The sequence below is a fragment of the Palaemon carinicauda genome, chromosome 18 (assembly GCF_036898095.1).
Source record: "Palaemon carinicauda isolate YSFRI2023 chromosome 18, ASM3689809v2, whole genome shotgun sequence".
Taxonomy (NCBI): Eukaryota; Metazoa; Arthropoda; class Malacostraca; order Decapoda; family Palaemonidae; genus Palaemon; species Palaemon carinicauda.
This window is the reverse complement of record NC_090742.1, coordinates 56964029-56987810: the sequence shown is the minus strand read 5'-3', so window position 1 is coordinate 56987810 and position 23782 is coordinate 56964029. Positions and strand designations below refer to the sequence as shown.

Genomic DNA, 23782 nt, shown 5'->3' with positions numbered 1-23782 from the left:
CCCTTTACGAAGGGTGGAAAGTCCCAGCCAGTACTGGCTTTTGGCTTTGCCCAGGGACTCATTATTTGAATGTGTCAGCACTCAACAATAAGGAGTCCCTGCACCTCGCTAGAACCTTGCTACACAAGGACTGCGGCCTACACAAGCTGTGTGTGAAGGTATAATAAAGTGTGACTCGTCCTAGGAAGTTGGCCTGTAGTCCTCTAGAAGGAAACTTTAGGCTAGGACTCTCCCAATACCACCTCGTCAGGGTATGGGGACGTGACAGTATTAACCTTAATACTAGGAACACAAGGAAACATGGTTTACCTGCACTGGTTTGAGGTCAGCTGTGCAGAGAACCCAGGATGCTGCTTTCCCCAAGAGAGGGGAAGATGAAGAAAAGAATAAGGGCCAGACAAACCTTTTAATTCATGCAGACTAAGACCGGGTAACAATGCCCTCAACCTTCTGCTACTTGTCCACTAAGGAGCCTGAGGTTCTAAACAAGCTGTTGTGCAGCCACCACAGGGCCGATAGAGAACGTATTGAGCCTCCTGTGGGTCACGTCTTGCAGGTAGTGGGCCGTTAAGGTCGTCTGACGCTTCCACACCCCAGCCTGAAGAACCTGCGTCACTGAGAAATTCTTCTTAAAAGCCAGGGACGTAGCTACGCCCCTGACATCATGTGCTCTAGGGTGTTGTGACGGAGGAGGGTCTGGATTCAGGGACAGATGGATCACACTGCGAATCCATGCCGAGATGGTGTTCTTGGTGACCCTCCTCTTAGTCCTCCCAGTGCTAACAAACAATGCCTGCACCTGAGGACGGACTGCAGCTGTTCTTTTGAGATATAACCTCAGACTCCTTACTGGACACAGTAGGAGATGGTCTGGGTCATCTGTTACAGAACAAAGACTCGAAATCTGGAAGGAGTTGAACCGAGCATCCGGCTACCCCGGATTCTGAGTCTTAGCAATAAACTCAGGGACGAATTTGAACGTTACCTCCCCCCCTCCCCTTGAATGGGTGATGCCATATGAGAGACCATGAAGTTCACTGACTCGCTTGGCCGATGCCAAAGCTAGTAGGAACACCGTCTTCCAAGTTAGGTGGCGATCTGAAGCCTGGCGTAATGGTTCATAGGGAGGTCTCTTAAAGAGACCTGAGAACTCGAACCACGTTCCATGGAGGAGGTCTCACTTCCGACTGAGAGCAGGTAAGTTCATAACTTCGTATGAGTAGGGAAAGTTCCAGCGAGGAAGAAATGTCCATTACTTTGAGCCTGAAGGCTAGACTTGAGGCTGAGCGATAGCCTTTCACCGCCGAGACTGAAAGGCGCATTTATTCCCGCAAATACACGAGGAACTCCGCTATTGCTGGAATAGTGGCATCGAGTGGAGAGATACCCCTTCCACGACACAAACCACAGAAGACTTTCCACCTTGCCTGGTAGACAGATGCGAATGATTTTCGCAGATGTCCAGACATCCTAATCGCAACTTGCTGCGAAAATCCTCTCTCAGCGAAGAGATGCTGGATAGTCTCCAGGCGTGAAGTCGTAGCGAAGCTACGGCTTTGTGGAAGATGTTGGCATGTGGTTGTCTGAGTAGATCGTGTCGTGGAGGGAGTTCTCTCGGAAGTTCCGTTAGGAGTTGCAGAAGGTCCGGAAACCATTCCGCGTGATGCCATAGCAGAGCTATGAGGGTCATTGAAAGATTGATCGATATTCTGGTCTTGTTGAGCACCCTCCTCATCAGACAGAAGGGGGGAAAGGCGTACACGTAGATGTTGTCCCACCGTTGTTGGAAGGCATCTTGCCAGAGCGCCTTGGGATCCGGGATTGGGGAGCAGTATAGTGGAAGCTTGAAGTTCAACGCTGTCGCGAACAGATCCACAGTCGGGGAACCCCACAAAGTCAGGACTTTGTTGGCTACTAGGCTACTAGAAGTTCCAAAGACCACTCGGTACTCACTATCTGAGACACTCTGCTCAGATTGTCAGCGAACACATTCCTTTTGCCTGGAATGAAACGTGCCAATAGTGGGATCGAGTGGACTTCGGTCCATCTCAATATCTCTACTGCAAGATGGGATAGCTGCTTCAAAAAGGTACCTCCTTGCTTGTTGATGTAAGCCACTACTGTGGTGTTATCGCTCATCACCACCACAGAGTGACCCGCCAGGTATTGTTGGAACTGCTGAAGGGCCAAGAAAACAGCCTTCATCTCTAAAAGATTTATATGGAGGCACTTTTCTGATTCTGACCAATGGCCTGAGGTCCTGTGGTGTAGAACGTGGGCTCCCCACCCTTTCTTTGAGGCGTCCGAAAACAGCATCAAATCCGTGGGGAGGACGAGAAGATCCACTCCTCTTCGTAGGTTCTCATCTGTCACCCTCCACTGGAGGTCCGTCCGTTCCGCAGGTCCCATAGGGATCATGACGTCCGGGGAATCGCAACCTTGATTCCACTGGGACTTGAGTCGCCACTGGAGAGATCTCATTCTGAGGCGACCGTTGGGAACTAGACGAGCCAAAGATGAGAGGTGACCGAGGAGACGTAACCATGATTGGGCTGGAAGCTCTTCTCGTCTGAGAAAAGGGCTTGCGACCTTCCTCAGCCTTGCTATCCTATCGTCTGATGGGAAGGCTTTGTGGAAATTGGTGTCTATAATCATGCCTAGGTATACCAGTTTCTGAGAGGGCTGCAGAGAGGACTTTTCGAGATTTACCATGATCCCTAGATTCTGGCAAAATTCGAGAAGCTTGTCTCGGTGGCAAAGAAGGGTTGCCTCCGAGTCTGCTAGGATCAGCCAGTCATCCAGGTAACGGAGGAGACGGATACTGATCCTATGAGCCCAAGATGATATCAGGGTGAACACTCTGGTGAACACTTGAACAGCTGTGGAGAGACTGAAGCACAGCACCTTGAACTGGTAGATCTTGTTGTCTAGGCAAAATCTTAAGTACTTCCTTGAAGATGGATGGATTGGGATCTGGAAGTACGCGTCCTTCACATGAAGTCTCGCGGTCTCACTGCGAGTCTGACTGTGTCTGCCGTCTCCATGCTGAACGGGGTCTGTTTGACAAACCTGTTCAGAGCTGAGAGGTCGATGACTGGTCTCCAGCCTCCAGACACCTTCTTCACAAGAAAGAGTCGACTGTAGAAGCCTGGGGACCCGTCTGCCACCTGTTGGAGAGCGTCCTTCTTCAACATGGTCTCTACTTCTGCCCGGAGGGCTTGCCCCCTTACCGATCCCATGGTAAGGGGAGGTAGAGATGTTGTGAACGGGACGCGATATCCCTGACCGATCATGGAAATCGTCCAGGTATCTGCCCCGAGTTGCTGCCACCTTGTTGCGCAACTTTGTAGGCATCCCCCCACTGGTGGACATGCGGGGGACTGCCAATCCTAGCGTTTACGGCCTCGGCCACTCCCTTTAGGATTTTTACCTCCCCTGGAGGACTTTCTGCCCTTCCTGTCCTTGACAGGAAAGGGCTTAGACAACTTTGGCTTTGCTGCTGTCATCATCTTCGCATTGGGTTGCTGGAGGTTTGTAGGGCCTGGATGTCAGGGCCCTATGGAGGAGGGAATCCTGGTTGGACTTCCTCCACCTCTCAGCAGCTAGCTCCATGTCCTTAGGCTCAAACAAACTCTTACCAAGTACAGAAGAATGTCTGAGTCTGCTAATGTCGGAACTGGGGACCTTCTGGTGAAATCTCTCAGCCACTGCGTCCCGTTGTTTCCGGATCGTATTGGCCCACAAGCTCGAGACTTGGTGGGCCAGGAACTCGATGGTCCGCGATCCTGAGAGTAAGAATGTCTCCAGTGCCTTCCTGGTGCTTTCCTTGGACAGATCCTCAGACCGCACCAGGATGCTCAGAGACCCCAGCCAGATGTCAAGCCACGAGGTTGCCTGCATGGCACACTTCGCCACCTTCTCCTGGCTTAGGATCTCAGTAGTAGAATACGACACATGCGGGTTGGAGAGTCTCTCTAGAGGGACTCCCCAAGTGAGTTCTTCCACAGAATGGTGAACAGGAAGACCCAAACAAGTGTCCTCTAAGATTTTGAAATACCTCCTCTGGTGGACTCGAGGAGGAGGGAGGAGCTTGTTACCGGCGCTGGATCTGTTGGAGGAGGCAAGCTCAGAGAGCTGGCCTTCGACTTTGTCTCTGGCACTCTTCATCCCTTGTGACCAGGGCAAAGCTGCACTGGCCCTAGAGGGTTTCTGGATGCCATAGACTCGGTCCAAGACCGTGTCCTTACCCTGACGAGGAGGAATCTCTGGGTCTGGAAACCCGTTGAGAGTTTTCATGAGGGTCAGATCTTGCCCGAACGCATGTTCTGACTCTTGAAGCTCTCCTCCCGAAGGGCTAGCAGCAAAGTCTCCCGTCCCCAGTGGCTCTTCCTGGGGGGACCCGTGGACATTCTCCAAAGGTCTAGCTGGCTCCTGCCTAATCCTTGCCAAAGACTTAGGTAACGTCTTCAAGCCCTTTGGCTCCCTCCTGGGAGGGATACAGGACTCTAGTAACGATGGATGCGGGCTCTTCTCTACCCCTGTGTGAGAAGACTTCTCAGGGAAAGGCGGAGTTTCCCCAATTGGTGCAATGGGGGAACGGACAGGATCGTACGACTCGCCTGAGGATGGGAAATCCTCATACGCAGGGGAGGGAGAGAAAGTCTGGGGGGAAGAGGGAGCCTTGCACAAGGATTTCCGAGGAGACAGCTTAGCCCTCGGAGAAGTCACCACGGAGGGGACTCCTCTCTTCCTCTTCAGGGGAGAAGAAGCTGCCACTGTTTTGTGACCCAGTTCAGAAAACACAGGCTTAAAAGCCTGCATGAGAGCTTTGACTATGGTCCCAAACCAGGACTGCTGATAGACAGTCGTACTGTCAGACACTCCCTCTGGAGGGAAGGGGATCGATCGATCCCTAGGAGGAGTCAACAAACGAGGGTTCGCCTGAAACGAAGCTGAAGAAAAAGAGTCCTTAGACCTGTCCAGAAACCTCCCCTCCTCCGGCGAGCGAGCTGTTCTGCGCTTGGGAGGAGGGGAACGAGATGATGACCTGTCCGCCTGAAGACCCGTGATATCGCGTGCGGGATCGCGGCGCAAATCGCCCCGGCGATCGCGGCGCAAATCGCCCCGGCGATCGCGGCGCAAATCGCCCCGGCGATCGCGGCGCAAATCGCCCCGGCGATCGCGGCGCAAATCGCCCCGGCGATCGCGGCGCAAATCGCCCCGGCGATCGCGGCGCAAATCGCCCCGGCGATCGCGGCGCAAATCGCCCCGGCGATCGCGGCGCAAATCGCCCCGGCGATCGCGGCGCAAATCGCCCCGGCGATCGCGGCGCAAATCGCCCCGGCGATCGCGGCGCAAATCGCCCCGGCGATCGCGGCGCAAATCGCCCCGGCGATCGCGGCGCAAATCGCCCCGGCGATCGCGGCGCAAATCGCCCCGGCGATCGCGGCGCAAATCGCCCCGGCGATCGCGGCGCAAATCGCCCCGGCGATCGCGGCGCAAATCGCCCCGGCGATCGCGGCGCAAATCGCCCCGGCGATCGCGGCGCAAATCGCCCCGGCGATCGCGGCGCAAATCGCCCCGGCGATCGCGGCGCAAATCGCCCCGGCGATCGCGGCGCAAATCGCCCCGGCGATCGCGGCGCAAATCGCCCCGGCGATCGCGGCGCAAATCGCCCCGGCGATCGCGGCGCAAATCGCCCCGGCGATCGCGGCGCAAATCGCCCCGGCGATCGCGGCGCAAATCGCCCCGGCGATCGCGGCGCAAATCGCCCCGGCGATCGCGGCGCAAATCGCCCCGGCGATCGCGGCGCAAATCGCCCCGGCGATCGCGGCGCAAATCGCCCCGGCGATCGCGGCGCAAATCGCCCCGGCGATCGCGGCGCAAATCGCCCCGGCGATCGCGGCGCAAATCGCCCCGGCGATCGCGGCGCAAATCGCCCCGGCGATCGCGGCGCAAATCGCCCCGGCGATCGCGGCGCAAATCGCCCCGGCGATCGCGGCGCAAATCGCCCCGGCGATCGCGGCGCAAATCGCCCCGGCGATCGCGGCGCAAATCGCCCCGGCGATCGCGGCGCAAATCGCCCCGGCGATCGCGGCGCAAATCGCCCCGGCGATCGCGGCGCAAATCGCCCCGGCGATCGCGGCGCAAATCGCCCCGGCGATCGCGGCGCAAATCGCCCCGGCGATCGCGGCGCAAATCGCCCCGGCGATCGCGGCGCAAATCGCCCCGGCGATCGCGGCGCAAATCGCCCCGGCGATCGCGGCGCAAATCGCCCCGGCGATCGCGGCGCAAATCGCCCCGGCGATCGCGGCGCAAATCGCCCCGGCGATCGCGGCGCAAATCGCCCCGGCGATCGCGGCGCAAATCGCCCCGGCGATCGCGGCGCAAATCGCCCCGGCGATCGCGGCGCAAATCGCCCCGGCGATCGCGGCGCAAATCGCCCCGGCGATCGCGGCGCAAATCGCCCCGGCGATCGCGGCGCAAATCGCCCCGGCGATCGCGGCGCAAATCGCCCCGGCGATCGCGGCGCAAATCGCCCCGGCGATCGCGGCGCAAATCGCCCCGGCGATCGCGGCGCAAATCGCCCCGGCGATCGCGGCGCAAATCGCCCCGGCGATCGCGGCGCAAATCGCCCCGGCGATCGCGGCGCAAATCGCGCTGGTGGTCACGCGATGAACCCAGCCCTGGATCGCGCGCGGGAGGAATTTCACGCGCGTGCGAGGGTGTGATGGCGAGGGCACCAGCGCGCATAGGTGATGGCGAGGTGCGTGCAGCACGCAGGAGCTGGAACGTGGGGCGGGGGTTAGGCTGGATGGACGCTTGAGCGTGAGCAACCATTTGATCGCGCGGGCGCGCAAGAACCTGCTGAAGAGCCCGTGCAGGCGCGACTGTTGGACGCGCATGCGCAGGAGAAATGTCTCTAGCGCGTGGGCGTGGACCGCGCGTATCTGGAAGCACGGGGCGAGGGCGCGATTGCGCAGCCTCGTGATAACGCAAAGGTGAATTAGCGCGCTGGTGCAGGAACTGTCCCCTGAGGAGATCGTGGGCGCGCTGGGCGCGCAGGAGAATGTGAGCGCGCATGGCGCGCATCAGGATGCGGGCGCACAGGAGTGCGCTGCTGCGATGGGCGCGCAACAGGATTCGATCGCACAGGTGTGTGCTGCTGGCGATCGCTGCGCAAATCGCGCTGGCGATCGCTGCGCAAATCGCGCTGGTGGTCACGCGATGAACCCAGCCCTGGATCGCGCGCGGGAGGAATTTCACGCGCGTGCGAGGGTGTGATGGCGAGGGCACCAGCGCGCATAGGTGATGGCGAGGGCGTGCAGCACGCAGGAGCTGGAACGTGGGGCGGGGGTTAGGCTGGATGGACGCTTGAGCGTGAGCAACCATTTGATCGCGCGGGCGCGCAAGAACCTGCTGAAGAGCCCGTGCAGGCGCGACTGTTGGACGCGCATGCGCAGGAGAAATGTCTCTAGCGCGTGGGCGTGGACCGCGCGTATCTGGAAGCACGGGGCGAGGGCGCGATTGCGCAGCCTCGTGATAACGCAAAGGTGAATTAGCGCGCTGGTGCAGGAACTGTCCCCTGAGGAGATCGTGGGCGCGCTGGGCGCGCAGGAGAATGTGAGCGCGCATGGCGCGCATCAGGATGCGGGCGCACAGGAGTGCGCTGCTGCGATGGGCGCGCAACAGGATTCGATCGCACAGGTGTGTGCTGCTGAGTTGGGCGCGCAACAGGATTCGGGCGCACAGGAGTGCGCAGTTTGGATGGAGAGTGCAGGGGTACCTGTGAGCGCCCGTGCGCTAACTTAGGTACCTCCTGGACTGCGCGCTGGAACGTAGGGGTGCGCTGGAGCGCCGGTGAGCGCTTGTGCGCTGTATCAAGAACAACTGCGACTGCGGGCTTAACTCCAGAAGTGCGCTGATGAGTAGGAGAGCGCCTGAGCGCTGTAGCAGGAACAGATGAGCGCTTACGCGCAGATGAGCTCTGGCGCGCTATAGCAGGAACTGCAGGTGGACGCTGGCGCGCAGGAGATCGTGTGCGCGCAGGGGAACCCTGGCGCGTAGGAACAGGAACAGGTGCGCGCTGGGGCGCTAAGTCAGGAACAGCAGCAGCGTGATGGCGCACAGGGGGGCACCTGGCGCTTAAGGGACTGAAGCGCAGTTTTGCACTCAAGTTCCTTGTGCCCCGAAGGGACCGGTGCCTGTGCAATGACAGGGTTAGAAGGCGCATATAGCGCATCAGCAGCCTTGAAGGAAGACGGCAGGTCAGCAGGTCTGGAGGGTGACAGGTCAGGGGCTCCCGAAGGACGACCTTCCACTGAAGGAGATCACGAACGATCTCTGGAGAGGTCTAAGGTGGTAGCTGGCAGGATCGGTGAACGGCGAGTCTCCTCCGCAGAGGACTGCGGGGATGACGAGCCGAAGAGGCGCCTCCTAACTCCCTTGTGAGGAGAAGAAAGTCCTCTACGGCGAAGGGGAGGACGAGCCTTCCGCCTTATACGCCCTCTAGGGGCCGTGGGATCAGCAAGCTGACCATCATAAGGCCTCCGCAGAGGAGTCTCTGTTATAGTGAACTTCCCCGAGGGGGAGAGTCACTAACAGGAGGGACCGTAGGACTAAGTTCCACCCTCGAAGGATGTTCAGAGGGGGAAGCTAAGCCTTCAGCTACCTCAGCAACAACAGGAGCAGGAGTTTGATCAGACACACCGGAGGCCTCCGTTACAACAACGTCGACGATAGACAGAGTATCTATGTCTGCTATCGTCGGCGATTGCTTAACAGCTGCTCCCAGATTTATCATGTCAAACAGGGCTTCCTTGGAGGGCAAACCCTGAAGCCCCAAGGAAGCCTAAAGCTGTAACAAATCATTGTTATTCACAGAGAAATCAATATCCTCCTCCGGGGGAGGAGGGGCAGCGGCCTCGCTATGGGAGGCAACTACCTCTACCGCACCCCGGGATCGGTCAACAGAACTACGGCCTACGCTACCACTTGACGGCCTCTCGGAAGAGACTGATCGAGTGGAGCTTCGGAGGAGGTTTGGGCTACGGAAGAAGAGGCGTTGGAATTTTCTTTCTTCATTGAAGCCTTTGAAGGAGGAATATCCCTTTTGTACTTCTTCTTCCGGCGCCGGGCAAACCTCTCCCACTGGGAGGTAGACCACTCCCTACACTCACCGCATATATTACCACTATCACACCGTTGGCCCCTACAATGAGGATATAACGTGTGAGGATCTGTGTCGACCGTCGACATAAAAGTCCCACAAGGGCGGTCAGGTAATCCAGGACACGTACGCATTATTATTAATAGAGGCCAACTTCACACACTCTGTAGAAAAAGAGAAAGCAAAAACAGATTTATGGCAGTCAAGTGAGGGTGAGAGCAGACACGTCTGTTCATCACCCGAGCCAAAAGCAAACTGAAGCATTCACAGGTGTGTGTGAGGGGGCGGGGGGGGGTAGCAAGCTACCCCTCCCTAACTAGCAGCTGGGTGGTAAACCCTCGTTAAAATTCTAATGGCTCGTCACTTCAGCTACGCCGAAGTAATAACCCATATTAAATAGCGTGGTTTGTAGTTCAGTTACGGAACAAATGCATGTTCTGACTCCTGCAGCTCTCCTCTGGAAGGACTAGCAGCGAAGTCTCCTGTCCCCAAAGGCTCTTCTTAGGGAGACTCGCGTACGTTCTCCGAGTGACTGGCTGGCTCCGTTCTAAGTCTTGACGAGGACTTCGGTACTGTCTTGGAGTCCTTCGACTCCCTCCTGGGAGGAATGGAGCACTCCAACAATGACGGAGGTAGGCTCTTCACCACTCCTACCCGCGAAGACTTTCCAGCGCGAGGTGAGGTTTCCCTCATTGGTGCGATGGGGGAACGTCACACCTCACGTGACTACCCTGAAGACGGGTAATCCTCGTCCGAAGGGGAGGGAGAAAAAGTCGGGGGGGGGGGGGGGGGGCCTGCCTCGAAGTTACAAGGAAACAGCTTAGTCCTCGGAGAAGTCACCGCATCCGAAACTCCTCTTTTTCTCTTCAGGGGAGTAGACGCAACCAAGGATTTGTGGCCAAAATTAGAGAGAACAGGCTTGACAGCCTGCGTGACCGCTCTGATAAGTGCCCCGAACCAAGGCTGCTGGCTGCGCTATCACACACTCCCTCTGGAGGGACAGGGATCGACCAATCCCTGGGAGGAGTTTCCATAGGGGGGTTCGCCTGTAAAGAAAAAAAAGACAAACAAGAAATGTCCCTGGACCTTTCTGGAACCTTCCCCCCTTCCGGCGAGCGCACTGTTCTGCACTTGCAGGGGCGGGGAACGGGGCGATGGCGACCTTGCCGCACGTTATCCTGCTGCCTCGCGCGTGGGAAGATATTGGTGATCGCGCTGGGGAGCGCGTTGGCGCTCACGCGATGTGGAATACCCAGGGTCGCGCGCGGGAGACTGCTGGCGCGCGCGAAGGCGCGCGGGCGAGTGATGGTGCGTAGGACAGTGCGCAGGAAGCTGTTTGCGCGCGAGGGTGAATGTTCACGCGGGCGCGCAGGATCAGGATGAAGAGCCCGTGCGGGCGAGTGATGGCGCGTAGGACAGTGCGCAGGAAGCTGTTTGCGCGCGAGAGTGAATGTTCACGCGGGCGCGCAGGATCAGGATGAAGAGCCCGTGTGGGCGAGAGATCGTGTATCCCAGAAGATATCTTCGGGCGAGCGCGCAGGGGAGAAATCCCTTACGCGCGGGTGCGCAGCTGGAACCTACGCTTGTTGGCGCGCCTCTTGTGGGCGCACATTAGGCTGGCGATGCGTTGCTGCTGTGGGAGATGGGCGTGGGCGCGTGTAGGTGAATGCGTGCGAATGCGCACTGGCGAGGGATGGCGCGGGGGAAAAAGCAGATGGCGCGTTGGCGAGCACTGGCAAGTAGGGGAAGTCCTAAATTTCCATACTGCACCCAGATCCGAAGATCGTGGGCGCGCAGGAGATCGTTGGTGCGGAGGGCGCTGGCGCGCAGGAGAGCGCTGGCACGTTGGTGAATGCTGGCGCGCAGCAGGTTGAAGGCGCGCTGGCGAGCAGGTGAGCGCTGGCGCGCAGGTGAGCGCTGGCGCGCAGGTGACCACTGTGCTTTATCAGGAACCTCGGCAGCAGGTGAGCGCTGACGCGCTATCTCCGAAACCTCAGTGAGGTCTGGAGAACGTTGGCGCGCATGCTTGGCATGGCGCGTAAGGGACGTGTGCACTAATTGACGCGTACGCCCTTGTTGCCCCGAAAGGACCGGTGCCTGTTTTTTGAAAACAGGTTTGGTTGGCGCATAAAGCGCATCAGCAGCCAGGAACGGCGACGGCAGGTCAGCAGGTCTGACGGGTGGAAGGTCGGCGTGCCCTTTGTAAGGACGACCTTCCACCGAAGGGGATCGCGAACGATCCGCAGAGAGGTCCAGGGCAGTAGCAGGAACAGTCGGAGATCAATGACGAGGCTCCTCTGCAGCGGACTGCGACGGTGATGTTGAACCAAAGAGGCGCCTCCTCACCATATTATAACGTGAAGGAAGGCCTCTCCGGCGAAGAGCAAGGCGAGCCTTACGACGTATACGCCCTCTGGGGGCCGTTGGGTCAGCAAGCTGACCTTCAGCAGTCCTCCGAAGAGGAGTCTCTGTGAGTGAACTGCCCCGAGGGGGAGAATCACCGACAGGAGAGACTGTGTTTCTCCCTTGTAGTTTGTGCAGGACCGGGAGAAACTAAGCCTCCAGCTACTGCGGGTTGAGAAGTTGCAGACGTATTAGGATTGGATACTTCTGACACCACAACGTCGACAATAGACAGAGGATCAACCTCTGCCAAAGTCGGCGATTGCTTGACAGCGGCACACAACCGGATGATGTCAATCAAGGCTTCCTTGGAAGGCGAACCCTCGAGCCCCAAGCAAGACCAAAACTGGAATAAATCAGTTATATTAACATTTCAATCCTCCCCCAGGGGAAGAAGTGGAGCTGCCTCGCTAGGGGAGGCAACGCCATCTCTCGAAACCCGAGGTTTGGAAACAGAACTACGGTCTTCGCTACCACTCGACCGTCTCTCGAATGAAACTGATCGAGTGGGAGCTTCGGAGGAGGTTTGGGCAGCGGAAGAAGAGTCCTTGGGATTTTCTCCTTTCAAAAAAATCTTCGAAGGAGAAATATCCCGCCTGGACTTCTTCTTCCGTCGCCGAGAAAACCTCTCCCACTGGGAGGTAGACCACTCCCTGCACTCCCCACACTTATTACTACTATCACACCGTTGACCCCTACAGTAAGGACAAAGGTTGTGAGGGTCTGTCTCGACCACCGACATAAATGTACCAAAAGGCGGTCGGGTAATCCAGGACATTTGCGTATTTTCGCAGAGGCCAACTTCACACACAAACCTGTAGGAGAGAAAGCAAAAACGCATTATTGGCTGTCAGAGAGGCGAGGGTGAGAGCGGACACGTCCGACTACCACCTAAGCCGAGAGCAAAGTGAGCTCAAGCACAGGTGTGTGTGAGGGGGGGGTAGCAAGCTACCCTCTCTACACCCCGCTAACTAGCGGTGGGGTAGTAAACCCTCGTTAAAATTCTAATGGCTCATCCTTTCAGCAACGCCGAGAGTAATAACCTCTATTAAATAGCGTGGTTTGTATGTCAGTTACAGAACAAATATATATTTCAGTTCGAAATGTGAATCTGTAATACAGTAAAACTTTACCGACCCAAAAATACATGTCTTTAAGGGAAGGGAATCATGCTCATCCCGCCTTTCCTGGTTTACTCTAATGTCCGTATTCGTCCCTTTTTTATAGCTAATTTTATTTTCTCTTGCAATTAAACCATCATATATCAACCCCAGGTTTTTACACAATTTTAGGTTAGGCTAAGGAAGGTTACTGTGGCCACTGTGCCTAGGTTAGGTAGGTATAGGAGGACATAGGCTAACTCCTATATCTGACTATATTGAACAATTATTATAGCCTTAATTATTTTCCAAAGGAAATATAACTATTCATTTGATAAAAAAATGTTTTATAGGCCTTCAGAAATAATTGTATAGCCTCATCAAAGATCGTAAAAAATGACAAATTCGGAGATAATTTGTATTTTTCCTAACCATACAAACCTTAGCTATTTACATAGGGTATTACTTTCGGCGTAGCTGAAAATGACGAGCCATTAGATTTTTTACGAGGGTTAACTACCCCCGTGCAAGTTAGCAAGGGGGTAGGGGAAGGGGTAGCTTGCTACCCCTAACCCCCCCCACACACCGGTGAATTGTCTCACTTCACTTAGAGGTAGGACTTGTCTTGGGGGACAGGGCTGGCGGGCAAATATGTGTAAATAGCTAAGGTTTGTATGGTTAGGAAAAATACAAATTATCTCCGAATTTGTCATTTGTTCCGTAACCGAAATACAAACCACGCTATTTGCATTGGGTGACTTACCACTTAGGAAGGGTGGAAAGTCCCAAGCCTTACTGGCTTTGGCTTTACCCGGGGACTCAGAATCCGAGTGAGTAGCACTCGAGAAAAAGAGTCCCTGCACCTCACAAGTAGCAAGGAACGTGCGGCCTACATAAGCTTGTGTGTGGAGGAATAGAGTGTGACTCGTCCTAGGAAGTTGACCTGGAGTCCTTTAGATGGAATTCTAGGCTAGGACATTCACAATACCACCTCGTCAGAGTATGGGGGATGCGACAGTATTAACTTAATACTAGGAACACAAGGGAGCATGGTTTACCTGCAGAGGTTGAGGTCAGCTATGCAGACACCAGGATGCTGCTTTCCCCAAGAGAGGGGAGGATGAAGAAAGAAGTAAGGGCCAGACATACTCTTTCATTCACGCAAACTGAGACCGGGTAACAATGCCCTCAACCTTCTGCTACCTGTCCAATAAGGAGCCTGAGGTTAGACCAGCTGCTGTGCTGCCACCACGGGGCCGATAGAAAAAGTATCGAGGCTCCTGTGGGTCACGTCTTGCAGGTAGTGGGCTGTGAAGGTCATAAGACGCTTCCAGACAACAGCTTGTAGCACTTGCGTCACAGAGAAGTTTCTCTTAAAGGCCAGGGACGTAGCGATGCCCCTGACGTCGTGTGCTCTAGGGCGACGTGACGGAGGAGGGTCAGGATTCAAGGCGTGATGGATAACCCTTCGAATCCAGCCCGAGATGGTGTTCTTGGTGACCCTCCTCTTAGTCCTTCCCATGCTTACGAACAACGCCTGCACGCGGGGACGAACTGCAGCTGTTCTCTTCAAGTAATGCCTCAGACTCCTCACTGGGCATAATAGCAGATGGTCTGGGTCACTTGTTACAGAACGGAGATTTGTGACCCTGAAGGAGTCGAACCGTGGATCCGGCACTCCAGGGTTCTGAGTCTTGGCAACAAACTCAGGGACGAACCTGAACGTTACCACCCCCCATCCCCTGGAATGGGCGATGTCGTATGAGAGACCATGAAGTTCACTAACTCATTTGGACGAGGCCAACGCGAGTAGGAAAACCGTCTTCCAAGTCAGGTGGCGATCAGAGGCCTGGCGTAATGGTTCGAAGGGGGGTCTCTTCAGAGCCCTGAGGACCCAAACCACGTTCCATGGAGGAGGTCTCACTTCCGACTGAGGGCAGGTAAGCTCATAGCTACGTATGAGTAAAGAGAGTTCTAGCGAGGAAGAAATGTCCACTCCTTTCAGCCTAAAGGCCAGGCTTAAGGCTGAGCGATAGCCTTTCACCGCCGAGACCGAAAGGCGCATTTCCTCCCGCAAATACACGAAGAACTCCGATACTGCTGGAATAGTGGCATCGAGTGGAGAGATACCCCTCCCACGACACAAACCACAAAAGACTCTCCACTTCGCCTGGTAGACTCCCGCGGAGGACTTCCTCAGGTGTCAAGACATTCTTTCCGCAACCTGCTGCGAAAAGCCTCTCTCCGTGAGGAGACGCTGGATAGTCTCCAGGCGTGAAGCCGAAGCGAGGCTACGGCTTTGTGGTAGATGTTGCAATGTGGTTGCCTGAGTAGCTCGTGTCGTGGGGGAAGTTCCCTCGGAGGTTCCGTTGGGAGTTGTAGAAGGTCCGGGAACCATTCCGCGTGATGCCATAGCTGAGCTATGAGGGTCATTGACATGTTGACCGATAGTCTGGTCTTGTTGAGCACCCTTCTCACCAGACAAAACGGTAGGAAGGCGTACACGTCGATGTTGTCCCACCGTTGTTGGAAGGCATCTTGCCAGAGAGCCTTGAGGTCCGGAACTGGGGAGCAGTACAGAGGCAGCTTGAAATTCAAGGCTGTCGTGAACAGGTCCACTGTTGGGGAACCCCACAAAGTCCGGACTTTGTTGGCTATCTGAGGATCCAAAGACCACTCGGTACTCACTATCTGCGAAGCTCTGCTCAGACTGTCGGCGAGCACATTCCTCTTGCCAGGAATGAAGCGAGCTGATAGTGTTATCGAGTGGACTTCGGACCACCTCAGAATCTCTACTGCAAGATGGGATAGCTGTTGTGAAAAGGTACCTCCCTGCTTCTTGATATAAGCCACTACCGTGGTGTTGTCGCTTATCACCACCACGGAGTGGCCTGCCAGGGTCCGTTGGAACTGTTGAAGGGCCAGATACACGGCCTTCATCTCTAGCAGGTTGATGTGTAGGTACTTTTCTGATTCTAACCAAAGGCCTGAGACCCTCTGGTTCAGAATGTGGGCCCCCCACCCTTCTTTTGACGCGTCCGAGAACAGTGTTAAATCCGGGGGAAGGACGAGAAGTTCCACTCCCTTTTGTAGGTATTCGTCGATCAGCCACCACCGCAGGTTCGCCTGTTCCGTGGGTCCCATAGGGACCAGAGAGTCCGGGGAATCGGTGCCCTGATTCTACCGGGACTAAAGCCGTCATTGCAGGGATCTCATCCTGAGACGGCCGTTCGGGACCAGACGGGCCAGGGAGGCTAGGTGACCGAAAAGACGTAACCATGATTGGGCTGGAAGCTCTTCCCGCCTGAGGAAGGGCTCTGCAACCCTCCTCAGCCTTGCTATCCTGTCGTCTGATGGAAAGGCTTTGTGGAGATTGGTGTCTAATAACATGCCTAGATATACCAGTCGTTGGGTCGGCTGCAGAGAGGACTTCTCGAGAATTACCATGATCCCCAGATCTTGGCAAAGTCCCAGAAGCCTGTCCCAGTGTCGAAGAAGGGTCGACTTCCAGTCTGCCAGGATCAGCCAGTCGTCCAGATATCAGAGGAGACGGATGCCGTTCCTGTGCGCCCACGACGAAATCAGGGTGAACACACTGGTGAACAACTGAGGTGCTGTGGAGAGACCGAAGCACAGTACCTTGAACTGGTAGGTCTTGCTGTCTAAGCTGAATCTCAAGTACTTCCTGGAAGACGGATGGATTGGGATCTGGAAGTACGCATCCTTCAGATCTAGTGTGCACATGAAGTCTTGTGGTCTCACTGCAAGTCTGACCGTGTCCGCTGTCTCCATGTTGAACGAAGTTTGTTTGACAAACTTGTTCAGAGCTGAGAGATCGATGACGGGTTTCCAGCCTCCAGACGCCTTCTTTACAAGAAAGAGTCGACTGAAGAAGCCTGGGGAGCCGTCGACGACCTCTTGGAGAGCATCCTTCTTGAGCATGGTCTCGACTTCTACCCGAAGGGCTAGCCCCTTTGCCAATCCCATGGCATAGGAGCTCAACGCCGCTGAATTCGCTGTCGGGGGAGGTTGAGATGTTGTGAATGGGACGCGATATCCTTGGCCGATCACAGAGACCGTCCAGGAATCAGCCCCATGTTGCTTCCACCTGTGCACGCAACTTTGTAGGCATCCCCCCACAGGTGGACACGCAGGGGGACTGCCAATCCTAGTGTTTACGGCCACGGCCGCTCCCTCTAGGATTTCTGCCTCCCCTGGAGAACTTTCCACCCCTCTTGTCCTTGACAGGAAAGGGCTGTGGCTTAGACACCTTCGTCTTAGCTGCCGGAGCCTGCTTCGGTGTCCTGCAAGGCTGCTGTTGATGCTGTTGTGGAGCTGGAGGCTTGTAGGGCCGAGATGTGAGGGCCCTTTGGAGGAGCGAATCATGATTCGACTTCCTCCACCTCTCAGCTGTGCGTTCTATATCCTTGGGCTCAAACAAGCTTCCTCCTAGGATGGAGGAGTGTCTGAGCCTGCAGACATCTACAGCGGGGACCTTCGGATGGAACTTCCCGGTCACCGCATCACGTTGCTTTAAGATCGAGTTGGCCCACAGGTTGGTAACCTGGTGAGCCAGGAACTCAATGGAGCGAGTGCCCGAGAGGAGGAAGGTCTCCATGGCCTTCCTATTGCTCTCCTTAGACAAGTCCTCGGAGCACAATAGGATGCCCAGAGAACCCAGCCAGACGTCCAGCCACGAAGTGGCCTGCATGGCACACTTCGCCACCTTCTCCTGGCTAAGGATCTCCGATGCTGAGAATGTCACCTGCCGGGATTAGAGCTTCTCAAGAGGAGTTCCCCTGGTGAGCTCTTCCACCGAATGGTGGAGTGGAAGAGCTATACTGGACTCCCCATCCATCTCAAAATACCTCCTCTGCTGTAAACGAGGAGGTGGGAGGAGTTTGTTCCCGGCAGAAAAACGGCTGGAGGAGGCGAGTTCCGAGAGCTGGGCTTCGACCTTATCTCTGGCACTCTTCACCCCTTGGGACCAAGGCAAAGCTGCACTGGCCCTTGGGGGTTTCTGGGTACCATAGACCTGGTCTAGGACCGTATCCTTGACTTCGCGAGGGGCGATCTCTGGGTCCTTGAACCTGTTGAGTTGCCTCATCCGATTCAAGACCTGCCAGAAGGCATGCTCCGACTCGTGCTGCTCTCCACCCTGTGGACTGGCAGCTAAGTCTCCTGTCCCCTAAGGCTCTTCATGGGGAGACACATGGACGTTCTCCTGGGGTCTGGTTGGCTTTGGTCGGATCCGTGAAGACGACTTAGGAATCGTCTTTGAGTCCTTGGGTTCCCTCCTGGGCGGGATGCAGGACTCCAGCAAAGAGGTCTGGAAGGTACCTTCCACGCGAGACGTTTCTCTTTCTCGAGGTGGGGTTCCTCCCATTGGTGCCGTGGGAGAGGCCCTCACCTCGCTGGACTCTCCTGAGGGCGAAAAAGCTTCGTCCACAGGAGAAGGAGAAAACGACTGCGAAGGGGATGGAGCCTTCCTGCCGGACCTCTTAGGAGTCAACTTCTCCCTGGGAGAAGTCACCACAAAGTCCACTCCTTTCCTTCTCTTCAGCAGGGGGTAGTCTGTCTTTTGTTTGAGTCCCAGATCAGCGAGGGCCGGCTTCACAGCCTGCACCACCGCTTTCATCAGGTGACCAAACCAAGACTGACGGGTGACCGACGCAGTGTCAGTAATCCCCGCTGGAGGGAAGGGCATCTCCAGATCCTTCTGAGTGGACGCAACGGGGCCTGCCTGAAATGAAGAAAGGGAAGAATGTTGCCTGGACCTCTCCGGTGACTCTTCCTGGTCCTGGATGAGAGCCCTGCGCTTGCGCAGTGGCGATCCTGATGGCGATCTGGAAGTACGCATCCCTGTCGGAAGCACGCGCTGCGGATCCCGGCGAGAATGGGCGCGCAGTCGCGCAGAGATATGCACACGCGGGCGCATTCGCGCGCAGGCGAGTGGGCGAGTGGGCGCACTGGCGAGTGGGTGCGCTGGCGAGTGGGCGCGCTGGCGAGGGGGCGCTGGCGAGGGGGCGCTGGCGAGGGGGCGTGTTGGCGCGCAGGTGAAGGTGTGCGCGGGCGCGCAGGTGAATGAGCGCATGAGGGTAGAGGAGATCGCTGTCGGTCAGGAGAACGATGGTGCGCAGGAGATCGACAGCGCACTGGAGATCGATGGCGCGTGGGCGAGCGATGGCGAGTTGGCGAGCGATAGCGAGTTGGCGAGCGATGGCGAGTTGGCGAACGTTGGCGCGTTGGAGAGTGATGGCGCATTGGCGAACGATGGCGCCCAGTGCGCACAGGTGACCGACCGCGCGCAGGTGATTTAGCGCGTGTGCGAGTCGGAGACCTCTGACGATCCGAGGCATGGGCGCGCTGGCGCGTTGGCGAGCGCTTGCGCACAGGCGAAGGATCGTGCGGACGCGCAGGAGATCGTTTGCGTGCAGGAGGGTATCAATGCGCAGTCAGCTGGGGAGCAGGATCAGATGGCGAGGAAGTGCGCAAGGGCGAACGCTCGCGGTCGGGCTCAGAAGAAGACTCGTGGGCGCGAGAGCGCGCAGGAACTCTTGAAGTGCGCACCGGAGTGCGCGCGCGCTGTTGCGCAGGCGAAGATGGCCGCACAGGTGCGCGAAGTCGAGGCAAAGGAGTACGGTCCTTGCCTGCGTCCAGATCCGAAGATCTAGGGCGCGTGGGTGTGCGTTGCCGCGCAGGGCGCGCATCAGGAACAAGGTGTGCAGGTGCGCGCTGAAGAGCAGGAGATCGTGGGCGCTCAGGAGACTGATGGCGCGCATGGCGCGCAGCAGGAACAGAAGGGCGCTGACGGCTAGCAGGAGAGCGCTGGCGAGGCGAGTCTGAAGGCTGCAGCTCTGGAGAGCGCATGTGCGCTACTGGGCGCAAGCCCGCAGTTGAGCGCGCAGGGGAACCCTGACACGCAAGGGATTTACCCACACCGTGGGATACGTCCCTTTGCCCCGAAGGGAACGGTGCCCGTCGGATGACGGGATGAGAAGGCGCCTGCTGCGCATCTGCATACAGGGGCAATGGCAGGCCGGAAGGACTGGAAGGTCTGGCAGGCGAAGGAGATCGTGAGCGATCTGCGGAGAGGTGCAAGGACGTGGCTGCGACGGTCTGCTCCCGACGAGAAAAATCCTCTGCAGGGGAAGGCGGCGGTGAAGAAGACCCGAAGAGGCGCCTCCTAACTCCCTTGTAGGGAGAAGGAAGGCCCCTACGGCGAAGAGGAGGACGAGCCTTACGGCGAAGGCAACCTCGAGGCAGGGCATCCACATCGTCGGTCCTCCGAAGAGGAGTCTCTGTCAATGCGCTCCCCCGAGGAGGCGACCCACCTGCAGGAGAGACCGTGGGACTCAACTTTCCCCTCGAAGGATGTTCGGAGGGGTAGGCTGAGCCTTCAGCAACGTCCGCAACAGCAGCAGCAGCAGTGACGGTATTATTTTACTGTATTACAGGGCAATGTAGCCTAGGAAAAAAAAAAATTTTCTTATAGAAAAAATTACACTCTTCAAAAATGACACTCGTTCCCATCGCAAATAATGGGGGACCCCCAGTGGGAACTCGGGGTTTTGGGTGGGGAAAACATACTGAGGAAATGATATATACAAGTAAAACAAGCCTTTTCTTTTCTATGCATTACCTTCTTGGATGTATATCGGAAGAAAAGACAAAACAGTATAACTGGATAAACTTTGGAGGCGCCGTTCCAAAGGCTATGTCTCATGAAAAAATACGTAACCAGAACTGCCAACGTGTGATGGAGATCAAATGTTAGCGTAACATCCTGACATTAGCAGAATTTTTCATTATTTTTTCTCATTCAACTTGCCTATTGTAGTCGCTCCCGTTCGTTCGTTTGTACATAGCAGCTTTCGACCTAAGCGTAAGAACCACGTCTCCCTGAGCAGAGACTCTTCCTCCACCAATAGGATTTCTTCTTCTCTAATCATGAAATGGAACTATTCGTCTTCTCCACCAGCTCTGTTCAAGTCCATTACTTGATCAGTTATGTAATACCCTCGTATACATATTACGTTTGACCCCAGTATTACTTGTTTTATTATAAAATACCCTCATTTTATATACCCATCAAATATTATTTATCATACACTCCATTTTATCTTTCTATTTCACTTTTATACATTTTGTTATTACCTTGTCACTCCCAGATTTCACATAAATACTTGCTCTGGACAAGTTTCCCATTCTGGTTCATTCATGTTTACTCTCTAGACTCCGTTGCTTTTCCGTTAACCAATCACGAACCCATACGTATGTAAAGTTTGCACAGGTGGGTTAATATTTCCCTACCACAACCTTCCAACAAACCCTTTTCCGTGGAAACCTTTGCCCAAGTCAGGTCTTTGTTAGTTCAAGTGACGTCTTTTTGCGTATTTTACGATCGAAGCTTTAGAAAATTGTAATGAATTCAGTAATCCATACTTGACAGTATTTTGGTGAATTCCAATGTTGATCATTTTCTTAAATTTCGTAATGTAATATACCAACTTTTACAGTGTTCCAAGTGCTGTACTAAACTAAGGCAAAGCAGTTAAGATGCTACAGACTCAGTCACAACACCCCCGTGACCCACAAGTTACGTCGTCACAGTCATAAAAGTAGGTCATTAATTTCTTTAACTTTAATGTGTTAAATTTACTATATTTTGTTAGAGTGCGAAGCTTAACATTATCGCTTGCCAGTGCATACGAGGTTGATGTTTTACTTTCCTGTGATCATAAGGGAGGAACAAGAACCATTATATTTAACGTTGCTAATGTTAGCGTAACATTTCTAATGTTAGAGTGCGCAGCTCAACATTACCGCTTGCCAGTACATACGAGCTTGATGTTTTATTTTCATGCGAGCGAAGTGAGCTAATGGCGGAACAATAACCATTATATATAATGTTATCGTAACAGTGCTAACATTATCGTAACGTGAGTGAAGTGATACGGATTAACATGATATATACAGTATAACAAAGGGCATTATATTTTGTTTGTGACCTGGGAACTTCTAAGTTAGGTTAGGTTGGTTTGTTAGGTTCTGTACCCTTTTTGTACTTTTTTTTATATATTGTGTAAAGGGTATATGGAAAAATTCTTTAAAAGACACATGATAATATTACCGTACCATTGCTAACGTTAGCAATGCCACCGTAACGTTGGTAACGCTATGTATCATTGGTAACGTTGCTAATGTTACCGTTCTCAGTACATACGTGCGTGAAGTGACACGGAATTTGAACAAGTCATTATAAATCATTTTAACAAAATATATATAATAAAAGACATTATATTCAAACATTTTAACAGAAAATATATGTTTCCCCGTAGAAAATAACGTGATTTAACCGGTTTTCACCTTCATCCGTAATAACAGCAACCCGTTCGGCTACTTAAAAGTTGGTCGAATTGGTTTGCGGTTGAAATTCGGTCAAATTACGTTATTTACTACATGAAAACACATATTTTCTGTTCGAAATCGGAACCTGTAATAGAGTACAACTTTACCTTCATGACACCCTCTTGTCATTAAAAATAAATGTACATATATAAGAAATCATTACTTTTCGTACAGTTAATATGGGTTTTAGGAAAACAAGGTCATAATGTTACCATCACGTTCATAGCATCCTTTTTTTTTTTTTTTTTTTTAAATAAAAGAATAGATCATAATAAAGGAATAATTACAGTCTTGTAAAATGATGCAACAAGACCATGAGTGTGTATGCAACTTTACCGGAATTGGTGAGCCACTGCATCTATTCTGATCTCTATCTAAAAAGTAATATTTTCTACTTTTATAATAATCTTCTAGATTAAAACTTTGTCTTACCTTTGAAAAGGGATACATTCAATGTCTTCTCTAAATACCCAAAAATACATATCTTTAAGGGAATGGAATCATGCTCATCCAGATTCCCGCCTTTCCTGGTTTACTCTAATCAAATGTTTAAGGGAAGGCCGCAAGGCGGCGGCCAAACAAAATTGAGGACTTTTAGACCAGGTATCTTATATAGAAAGAGGAAAACATATGAAGGGAATAACAATACTGTTACATGCATTCGTTGATGAAATAAATTCTTTAAATTATTTACATAATCAATATTACTAAGAACAGGGATAATTCTAAAGATAGAGTCGAATGGGGAATCAATTTCTGAAAAAAAAAAAATACTATAATGATAACATATTCCCATTACAACGCTTTTCCCTTGGGGGAAAAATTGATTCATGTCCACTCTAATAGCAAGTCAATTTCCATCCTGGACTTGAATTACCTTTAACATGTGTTTGCTACAGTGGAATACAAATTTTGGTTCAGCAAAATCAGAAACACAGAGGGAAAGGTTACTTTAGTACAATCAAAACATGGATATCTTGGAGCACTTATAGGGGACACTACCCTAAAATTGTGCATCCGGACAACTTTCCTAGTAGCTTTGCCTAACCCAATTCTGGGGTTAGATTGAATCCATTTACAGGGAGATCATGTCCCTCTACATCAACAGAGCTCTTCATCAGATCTCGGGAATTTCGAACTGATCACTCAAAAGTCCCGCCATTTAACTCCACAAACGTTACGTTAAATTGAGGGAAGGCTGGAAGATCTCGTGGGCGTTGAGACGAATGACTATGGTCTAATACGCGACGGTATTAGGGCCTAAAACTTAACCACCTGGTAGGGAAGGAGCGGGTGTTAAAGAAATTAAGTATTTGTAATTTATGAATCACGAATGTAACGACATTTTACTATACCACGATGAAAATGTCTTATGTATATGTTTAGAGCCAAGGACTCCCTAAGCTTGTGGATTACGGCAAATTAAGGCCTTCAGCCGAATCATCAAACTCCCCCTTGTATTTAAAGTAAGACTTTAACAGTTTCTCAGTCTTGTGGCAGATAAAGAAGCTTTAACCAACCCCTTATAAATTAATAAGGTAAGAATTCCCTCCCCTCTGCCAAGGACACTTTAGTCAGCACGAGAAATCAAAGTTTTCGTCGGAGCTGCAGGAGCTCCGATCGTCCTCTTTGCCTAATATCCCCAGAACAAGTAAGTTGTCTATATTGTTACGTCTCTGTTCCTTGTATAACCAGGTTG

The 23782-nt window shown here is 53.7% G+C and overlaps 1 protein-coding gene across 3 annotated transcripts in view; it reads right to left on the bottom strand.

Annotated features, from left to right (window-relative positions):
- Window positions 1-23073, bottom strand: part of LOC137657073 (uncharacterized) — a 169674-nt gene extending 146601 nt beyond the window's left edge. For 2 of the 3 annotated variants that reach the window (XR_011047096.1, XM_068391438.1), the window contains exon 1: window positions 22516-22680. Coding sequence is in view for 1 of the 3 variants with exons in the window: in XM_068391438.1 (XP_068247539.1) it covers window positions 22516-22533 (18 nt within the window). In the remaining 2 variants the exon portion in view is untranslated. Of the gene's footprint in view, window positions 1-22515; window positions 22681-22960 lie in introns of those variants that run through there. The other variant, XR_011047097.1, reaches the window with a different exon arrangement.
- Between the last annotated feature and the right edge of the window lie 709 nt (window positions 23074-23782).